The 9,569-nt window shown below is 40.2% G+C and overlaps 1 protein-coding gene across 2 annotated transcripts; it reads right to left on the reverse strand.

Moving 5' to 3' along the window:
• Positions 1-1,879: 1,879 nt before the first annotated feature.
• Positions 1,880-8,991, reverse strand: Snx27 (sorting nexin 27). Of its 2 annotated transcripts, none has more exons than XM_065478375.1 (11): positions 8,650-8,991; positions 6,069-6,171; positions 5,407-5,535; positions 5,210-5,343; positions 4,821-4,950; positions 4,593-4,770; positions 4,375-4,535; positions 3,919-4,008; positions 3,705-3,854; positions 3,514-3,642; positions 1,880-3,249 (listed from the first exon to the last, which is right to left on the reverse strand). In XM_065478375.1, the coding sequence occupies exons 1-11, from the start codon at positions 8,904-8,906 to the stop codon at positions 3,187-3,189; spliced, it is 1,524 nt and encodes a 507-aa protein (XP_065334447.1). In that variant the 5' UTR covers positions 8,907-8,991; the 3' UTR covers positions 1,880-3,186. The 2 variants fall into 2 exon arrangements, with proteins under 2 accessions (XP_065334447.1, XP_065334448.1); XM_065478376.1 differs by lacking the exon at positions 8,650-8,991 and adding an exon at positions 6,255-7,264.
• Positions 8,992-9,569: the final 578 nt, after the last annotated feature.

Genomic DNA, 9,569 nt, shown 5'->3' on the forward strand with positions numbered 1-9,569 from the left:
AACCCCTTAAGAGCAGCCTGCTACTCTCTATAATGCCTTGCCCGTATCGCTCCGTCTAGAGCCCCGTTTCAGTGAGTTTTCGAGTGCTTTGCATAACTTGGTACACGCTAAAAATTTTTATGATGCTGATGAGTATACGCTAAAAATTTTTATGATGCTGATGAGTATATGGGTTATGTTAAAAATTTATAAGTGCAGAGATACTTATGGAAATATGTTGTTATTTTGTTATTTGTATTTTTCTTGTGTGTATGACTGTATTTGCAAATGGATGCCTGCATTGTAGTGATGACTTCAACCTGATCTATTTTTGTAGTGACATGCCATAAGTTAAATAAAGATGAATTGAATTGAATTCTACAAGAATGTTAAGTTGTTTCACTTCATTAATTATATGTTAGGTTTCTTGAGCTCACAAAAACAAATTGATGCAGCAATTTTGTTATGCAGGTAAGATACTGCTGATGAGCCGAAACAGCTGGTTGAACAAGTGTACAGAATGGAATTGTGTTACATAATTATTCGTTTAATAATTTACCTTGTAGCAACATAACCTGGTTTGCAACCCCGTGCTGAGTAGAACAATTAATTACGTTTTTTTTTCTTATTGTTTCTTTCAATAAAATTACTCTCCATCAAGATCGTTTTACAATAGGAACAATATATATGCATTATAATTATTTTCCCATTAAAATTTGATTGAAAAACTTAAGATTAAATAATTCAAAATAATTGTTTATAGAAGCTATCTTATAAAAAATTAATAGCATGATGACAGTTGAAGTTGAAAGTCGTTAAGTTAACTCAAATAAACAAAAATACACTAATAGTAATTTGAAAAATAATAAATTATACTTAATATGTTACCCGCAGTGCATGCCTGCACGGCGGCACAGTATTTTTCTGTAGCAGGCGTTTCTCATGCATTATGCCCCAATGCCGCATTCCTAGTTCCAAGGATAATTGCAAGCTCGTCAATTCCTGCTTGGGCAATTGAAGGTTTATCAAGATGTTTAGTACTTTCGGTCAGTGACTAAAAGTTGTTGAAATGACAAGTCAACTGTTTTGTCTGCAATGCTTCGCGTGGATTATTTCGCAGTATTATAATGGTATCATGGGAAAAATCAATATAAGATTGAGGGATTTATTTAGGAATTCAGATTGGTAGTTTTACGACTTCTAGCCTTCAAACCCAGGGCTGTGTAGTGCCTGCAAATAGGTGGCACTTTCATTCCACCTTTTTCAACCTGTGCACCTTTCCTTAGTAGCACAGGATCAATACCATTTTTTGGTGCCTTTTTATGGTGGCTCGGTTTTTACGACAGTTCTTGAGCGCTAAATAGTGTACTTTCATGAACTATCATCTTTTTTGCAAATCAGATTCTGTAAACAATGGTTTCTCGAAACCTTGAACAAGTAAAACAGCAGTTCAGTCACAATGTTCAACGATCAAAAAACAAGACACAAGCTTGATTGCGTTTACAATGTAATACAATTAAAGCGATAACAAGTGTACCGCATTTGTGTATAGTTTAATCTAACTGATTAAAATTTTATTGGTGGTTCCTGAAATATTTTTTCAATTTGAATGAGGAGTATGTGTGGTTAATGGTATCAATTGACAAGTGATACGATTTTGATTTAAACTAATTTCTCTATCAGATTCTGTTACTATTGTGAAGTGAATCTATTACGTATTGAAGCCATTGCTTGTTTACTTTCCAATAGAGGGAACATTTCTGTTACGCACTAAACCCATAAAACTAATAATATTTTCTATTTTTCCCTAATGTATACTCGTCCAATGAGTATTGCAAGTTAAGTTGTGAAGATGAAATATACCTTTGCGAGAAATGGTCATTGAAATTAAGCCATGGCGTTTGATTTCTTGTTAGTTTAATGTGTCTAATCATTCATTAAATACAACATGAGTTTAATTTGATTTTGAATAAAGCTACAATGCTAATAAATATTCCAAGGGTCAACATGCATCAATCCTGGGGGCACTTTAGAATAAATACACAAAGTTCAGTAGTGCAATTGTAATTAAAACAGCCCTCTCAGTCGTCAAATTGACATCGCGTCTGGCAAAACATTGTCTGAGAGAAGAGTTGAAGAGCAATTCAAACCGACAAGGGTAGATATTGAATGCAGATCATGTTACTTTTATTGCACTGATTCCGCAAAGTCTCTATAAACAGACAAAGTTTCAAGTTTTTCTTTTTCAGACCGTTGCACACACACAAATAGAACACAGAATTGCGGAGAATGTTCGAAAATTAATATATAAATTGTACTTTTCAATACTACTTCGGTTACGTCAAAGAGAACAGTTTGAAGCCGTAGGAATGTTTGAATCAAGCCAAGGGGAAAGAAATAGATTTGATATGAAAATTCGATGCACAACAGCAGTTTGGAGGAATGTTAAAATTAAGGGAAAAGCTGCTTCCAGAGCCATAAGATAGGCCATGCTCCATACAGAGAAGATCGTTGTTCATCAAGAACAGAAAACATTTTGACACTTGCCAACTGCAGCAGCCAGTCTTCAACCAATCATTGTTTGCTTTAAATGCGCAGATCGTGGACCAGCAACTTTAATATAAGTCTGTCCAGTAGGTTAACAACAAATATGCCAAGACCAAAACTGGCCAAACACCAAGAGTAATAATTTTTAGGCCAAACTGTGCAAAGCAAAAGTGATCTTCATTTCAAGACCAATAAAAGCCTTAATCAAGATTGTTTAATTGTAGACCAAACAAATCTGATTTAAGTCTAGCAACGCAAAATGCAGATATTGAGAAATGTACACGTTTGTTTGTTAAAAAAAATGAATATGTAAGTCCAGCTTCTAAGAAACAATATCTCAAAATTTCTCATTGGTGGTTGCAACCAATTAGGGTCGGCAAGTAAATTTCTAACAATCAACATGACGCACACGCAAGTTTATCTCTCGACTAGAGCCCAAACGTAGTTATTCTTCCGATCAGTTAACATGCCTCGCAGCGTAATGATTTGTATATACATAGATATATAATTTACATAAGAAGTAATTTAAAACCGCCTCAAATTCCAACATACAATATTACACGAGTTCTTATCACAGAGGGTTGAACTAGTTCCAATCAAGACGTTTTCGTAAAATATCAAAAAGCAAAGAAAAATCTAAATGACGTTACTGTATGGGGGTCATTCTTGGGGCCACTTGCTCTCCTCAAGTATTCTATCGAAGCAGTCACGCATAAACACAAACTGGAACCAAAAGACAAATATTAGATGTTAAAATTTTATGAAAAGAACAGCTCTCATCTCTTCAAAATATATTGAAAAATCATTATTATAAGTGTCTTGTTAAAATTCATCCGCGGTAAGATTCTAATTGTTATATTTTTTTCATTTATAAATTCAATCGACAATTTCATATGAACATTGTCAACCTGTGGACAACTTATTGCCTTAATTTTATCTATTACTCATTGAAAAATTAAATAGAAAGGAAAAAGGAAAGATACTTACATAGGGGGTGAATATCTTGACCCAGCGTGGGTTCTTGTTCGGTTTTTGATACTGAAAGGCGAAGGCCATTCCTTCCTCCTCCAGGTCTGACTGCGTGATGTTGCTCCAAGGAAACTCTACAGTTTGACCCTGAAAATGTATATGAAAAAATTACAGATAAAGATTGACATTTACAAGCAACCACAACTCACAACTAGAGTGCCATCCTCTTTACAGGCGTGCAGTTTGAAGCAGTTGGTTGAGATGGCAGCCACAACGTGTCCCTCTTTCCTCGAGTCACAAGCGCAATGGGGAAACACTAATTCGCCGTAACCAGGTAGCTCTCTCGCCAGTTCTAGGTACTAAAATTAAAAAATTCACGTTTATTTTACAGAGGATAAATTTATAATTTTTAGAAAAGCGCACCTTGTGTTTTTTAGATGAGTCCTGGAGCGCTTTCAGCTGGTACAGTCTCTCATCGGCTCTGATATGTCCACGATTAACTTCGTCAATGGCCTTAAAACGAAAGAAATCAAATTTTAATGCGATGATGTGTAGATCAACTGCTTCATTTTCACTATCAGTTAGTTGGATATATTCATAGCAATAATCAGCAAAAACTCCTGAAGCGTCCGCTGCTCGCAGGGGTCGGCAGATTTTCCTAAAACTTTTAGAGCATGTAGCCCCATGCCTTGAATCACTGAAACGACAGATTTAAGGTTCAAAACCTCAGATGTGTGTTTGGCTACATTCCTCAAAGTTTCAGGCAATTCTGCTAACCCCTGCCAACTTGCGGAATTGATGTTTAAGAAATTTGAAAGTGATATATGAAAAAAGGAAAATTAAAATTGAAGTTTTTTAACAGGCACGGTAGACACTTACCTGCCAAAATATAAAAGTGGTAGCCTGGTCGTCAGACGAGAGAGCCAGTTCTTTATTAATTGAGAATAGCCACTTTCGTATCGCTAAACAAGTGGCAGTTGCAGTACTGTAGTTTTGAGTGTACAGATTGTGAGGAAATTCGTTGGGTTGCAGTTTTCGCTCTGTGAAGCCATAGTAAATGAACAAATGTTAATCAGCCTGTCCTTTTGTGCACTCACCAAAATTATATTCAACTATTTCAAACAGAGCAAAGAATTTGGCCACGTCTTTGCGCATTTTGATTTTCTCGACAACCGCAGCATAAACTTGATCTGTGGTAGCATTCTTTTTCACTGACACGGTGACAACCTCCCTGTCAGGTAGCAAGACCTTCAGGTCGATAGGAGATAAATTCGCCTTCAAATGAGTTTTAGTATTGGAAAGAGATCAGTTAAGGCTGGCATTACCTGATCTTCATCGGTGTCGGTAAGGAACTCTTGCATTATGTCACTCTCCGCAATCACTCGGACTGCGCATACCTTCTCCAAATACTGCTCAAGGCCCCGTCTCCTTGAGTCTAGCTGTTGTTCACTTAGCCTGTGCAACAAAGGAAAATTGGAAAAAAAACTCATTTCCAGATCATTTTTAACTAAATGGTAGCAACTAGCCAAAATAGATAATAAGAAAATTTTAATGGTTTTGATGATATTAATTTTTTTCAGTTGTACTTTTGCAACAGTATGGAATACAAAATTTCTGCTTCAATTATCCCAGAGCAATTTTCAGTCAGATATTAAATTTCATTACCCTCCAAGCATTTTAGCCCAGGCAGTAATAGGCTGATTTTGGTACTTACGTAAATGGCCATTTGCCTGGCAACTTGGGGTAGCTGAAGCCGACAAAGTCTTTTTTGAGATTTTCGTGTAGCTGCGAGAACTCTCGGTATCTGCGTGAGCACAAATGCCTGCCCGCCATGTAAATGTTGAACACCTGCAAAGCAGCCACACGCGTTTGTTATCAAAGAGCCACTCGTCGCGTTTATTGCAAACTTACGACGAATCTCTCGCCGCGCCTGTCAAGGTAGTGATAGTCTGGGATGGAAATTGGCAGCGACCGCTTTTCCGAGTAGTCAATAAAATTGTAGTTGATTGGGTCTTCGTTAGGTTCCAGTCTTTCAGCCTCCTGTGTATGGAGAGGCATTATTAGATAAAAGCTGTCGTTTGACGTTTAATTATCAGAAAATCGATTCCTAGGAACAATCTAGTTGATCTCTACATTGCAGTAGATCTCAGAAAACACGATTCATTTTAATTATAACTTTAAGTAGTACTTTACTAATTTAATTAAATAAAAATGGGAAAGAAGAAAACTATATAGGGCAAGCCGTTGTAAATTGTTAAATTCTTCTGTAAAAATAAATAAATTTAATTCCAGTTGGCTAATTGAGATTCTTTGTTTTTACTGAAGGAAGGAAAGAAGGAAGGAAGGAAGGAAGTAATCTTCATGAACAGTTGTTAGATATTACGCTGACCAACAACCTGGCTAAGGTCAATACTGACAAGCACCACTGTTGCTAGTGAAAATCCCATTTCTAATCCAGCGTTAAAAGGTTTAATTTTCTGCACTTTCTTTACTGAATATAAAGGATAAAGCAGAAATAACAGGAAATCAATCGGACCAAATTAATTGGAGACATTCATTCAATTCATACGAACCTGAGGAGTGACGGATATGACGGTCAGGGTGAGGGTGTCGCCGCCAGACTTGATCAGGTCAACTACCTGCTTGTGAGTAGCGCCCTCCACATTAACGCTATTCCTGAAAAGCGGAAAACAGTCCACGAATTAGTGTCGTGAGAAAATTGCCGCTTGCGTGGGAGATGAAATTAATTTAAAAGGAACCTTTGGTAGCGAGTGACTACGCACTCGACGCTCAGCATGATTCCGACTCAAAAAGTAGTGAGAGTGTTGCACGACAAAAGCGAATAACAACATGCGTTAGAAAGTATCGACGATTGCGAGAGCAACTCCCACTTCGATCCAGATCGCTTTGATTTGCTCCACTGGCCTTGATTGTCCCCTCAGGACGGTGCACACACTGCGATCATCAGGTCAAAAGTCAAAAGGGCACAAGTACGCAAGTGAAAACAATTAGTAAATTAATGGGTATTTTCGAACAGAGAAATTTCGTGCTAGCGGTTCATGATGCTGGAAAAATTAGGAATCTTCTTTCATCGCGTTGGCTGTTTTTAATGGATTTCTCATTGGTGCAGTATTTCAGTAAAGATAACCTGTGGCAGTTTCTCTAAAAAATAAGGAAAATGCAACCAGTGTAGCCAGCCGTCAACAGAAAATTAAATGTTTATAACAGCAAACATTTTTCGCCTTGCTAAGCAGCTTAATTATTGTTTAAAACGTTCACGTTTAAGGTTATAAAGCGGAAGTAGGAAATTGATTGTAATTTGCCACCGAAGCAGTGATTGGAAAGGACCTAAGTTTTCCTCCTGCCGTTAACACTTTAACATTTATAATTTGCGGTTCAAATGGAATGTAAATCCATACTTCATCCTTGGTGATATAATTATATCGCCTAATTATAAACGCCTCAATAGGTTTTGCGGTTTTAAGATGAGTGACATACGTGGCTTCTAACAACAAAGGGTTGTGTCCCACTGTGTAAAAAGATTTTCGTAAGACCCGCTGCTATAAAATAAACAGTATCATCTCGCGTGGAATTTCCTAATTTAACTGTTATTTTAAGAGGAAACGGGGAAACCCCTGAAAAATAACAGTTTAAACTGCAATAGTGTAGATAATTAATTTTCAAAAATTGGCAAACACTGGAAATACAAAGCCGGCCTAATAAAATTGAATTACTAGTATGGGGACCTCGCGTGATAGATGAATACGGAAAACTAGATCACCTGACTTTGATTTGTTCCGAAATTGATATATATAAGAACATTATTTTCCTCAGCTTAATATTATTATTTTTTGATCTTTTTATCCCTGTCCGAGGACCGGGAAGGGCGCGCACTGCACTAGCACGAATACTGAAACCCGGGTGCTAATAACACCGCGAACGGATAACATGGGCGCACCAGGCCGCTCAGCCCACTCAGGGGCCACTTGCATCCGCACCGAGGACTTTTTTTATACGCTAGACATTCGTCCCGTGAAGCCAAATCACGCATGCTGGAGAGGTGCTTTTATGAAAAAAATGACATTTTCTAGATAGAAAAACACAATGTTTCAGTATACAATGCTTCGATAATGACCATGTTCCATTAGTAATTTATTTTCGATAAAGTCTACAGGAACTTATATCGAAAAAAAATAAATCTAATTTTACACGCACAATCAATCTGTGAGTAAACTCTTTTGATATCAAACAAAAATGTATATTATTTTTCCCATGCCCTCTAAAGCAGGCCGATTGGGGCATAATATATTTTACTCTCTGGCGCTCAGCCCATCACTGATCACGTTGGCTAAAGGGCTGTGTGTGTGTGTGAGCGTGCCAGTCGAAGCGGACAGATCACGCGATGGTTAACTTTCAGTGAGAAGAAAGATGCAAACGAGCCGTGGGGAGCACTTTTGGGGCTACATAGCTTTTTTCGGCGGGCAGATCGATTTTTGCGCCGCGCAACAGAGCGCATGCTGACCCAGAGAGCCTTTCCAGCTGGCCGCCTTGACTTTCCTTTCCGCAGCTCCCGAAATACATTCAACTTTCGTTGGTCGTAGACGGAAAATAAAAACCGAACTCTCGCATTCAATCGCGGCGCTCCTTAAAGTCAAGAGGAATGAAGGAAGGGTTACGAGTACTTGCTAACCTTGGAGCCCGTCTCGCAACTCACTTGCACTTCGTCTGATTGCTGTTCGCGGAATGCGAGAAATAAAGAAGGGACCGAGAGTTTTGAATTGATCATCCATCAATTAAAATCAAATTAAATATCCCCATAAGAAAATGACATCATTTATAAACAATGTCAGCTAATTTGGAAGATTTTTCATTTTGGTGAAATCAGTTTTGCTGTCACTAAAATAATCTCCAGTCTTGGCAGGCTTGTCAGCAGGCGATGAGCGTGATTAGTCATATGACAAGACTCCCACTCCCCCCGCAGCCAGGGCCAAACCCCGCACGGCGCACCGGGGGTCCAATCGGGCCCAATTGATCGCTGCTCGCTCGATAACGTTTTAATTGCCGTCCCCCGGCGCGAGCGGGACGGCTGCCCGGGTCGCCGAATTACGGGGACGGTGGAGGGGGCGGGGTTCCGGGGGCGGCCGGGGCACTCACACTTCGAGGATGCGGTCGCCCTTGCGGACGCCGGCCTTTTCGGCGGCGCCGTTCTCCAGCACGGCGCTGACATGCTGCAGCGGGGCGTACAGCTCGCCGTTGATGCTGCGCAGTTGGCCGCCCTCGCTCACTTGGCCGCGCACGTTGAAGCCGAAGCCCGTCTCCGTCTTGTAAATGGTCACCACCCGGGGCCCACCGCACTGCCGGGGCCCCTTGGACGCCACCGGGGGTCCGCCGTCCGTCTCCGTTTCTGCCATGTTATTTACACCACTTACGGTCGGCGACGTTCGTACCGCACCGCACTCTTCTGCCTGCCTGCCCGCGACGCTGGCGCCACTCTGACTGCTCGCTGGTGGATTCTCGGGGAATCTGATTCATTTCTCGAGTGTAAGGGCCACTACTGAGCAGTGCTGCCACTCAATACGCGATTATGTTCTCTACTGGCGCCAACCCAAAGGGGGATTTTGGAACATTATTTCGACATTTTTGCAGCTAAAGGATGTTAACTAAGTTTTACCGTTTATTAATTTGAAATACCTTCCAGATAAATATTGTTTCTAATAAACATTTTTTGCTCTTTTTATCCCTGTCCGAGGGCCGGGAAGGGCGCGCACTGCACTAGCATGAATTCTGAAACCCGGGTCCCAATAACACCACGAACGGATAACATGGGCGCACCAGGCCGCACAGGGACCCAGCCCACTCAAGGGCCACTTGCCTCCGCACCGAGGACTTTTTTTTGAAACGCTAGACATTTGTCCCGTGAAGCCAAATCACGCATGCTGGAAAGGTGCAAACCAGCAAGTAGCGAGTCGACGCCGGTGCGCCTCCCAGCCCGTTGAGCAATTTGAGCATTTCGAGTCACTAAACTAACCACTTTTTGCCATCTCTGACATTGGGTAGCCAGTATTAGATCTCCG

Source organism: Cloeon dipterum, chromosome 2, assembly GCF_949628265.1.
Source record: "Cloeon dipterum chromosome 2, ieCloDipt1.1, whole genome shotgun sequence".
Classification (NCBI taxonomy): Eukaryota; Metazoa; Arthropoda; class Insecta; order Ephemeroptera; family Baetidae; genus Cloeon; species Cloeon dipterum.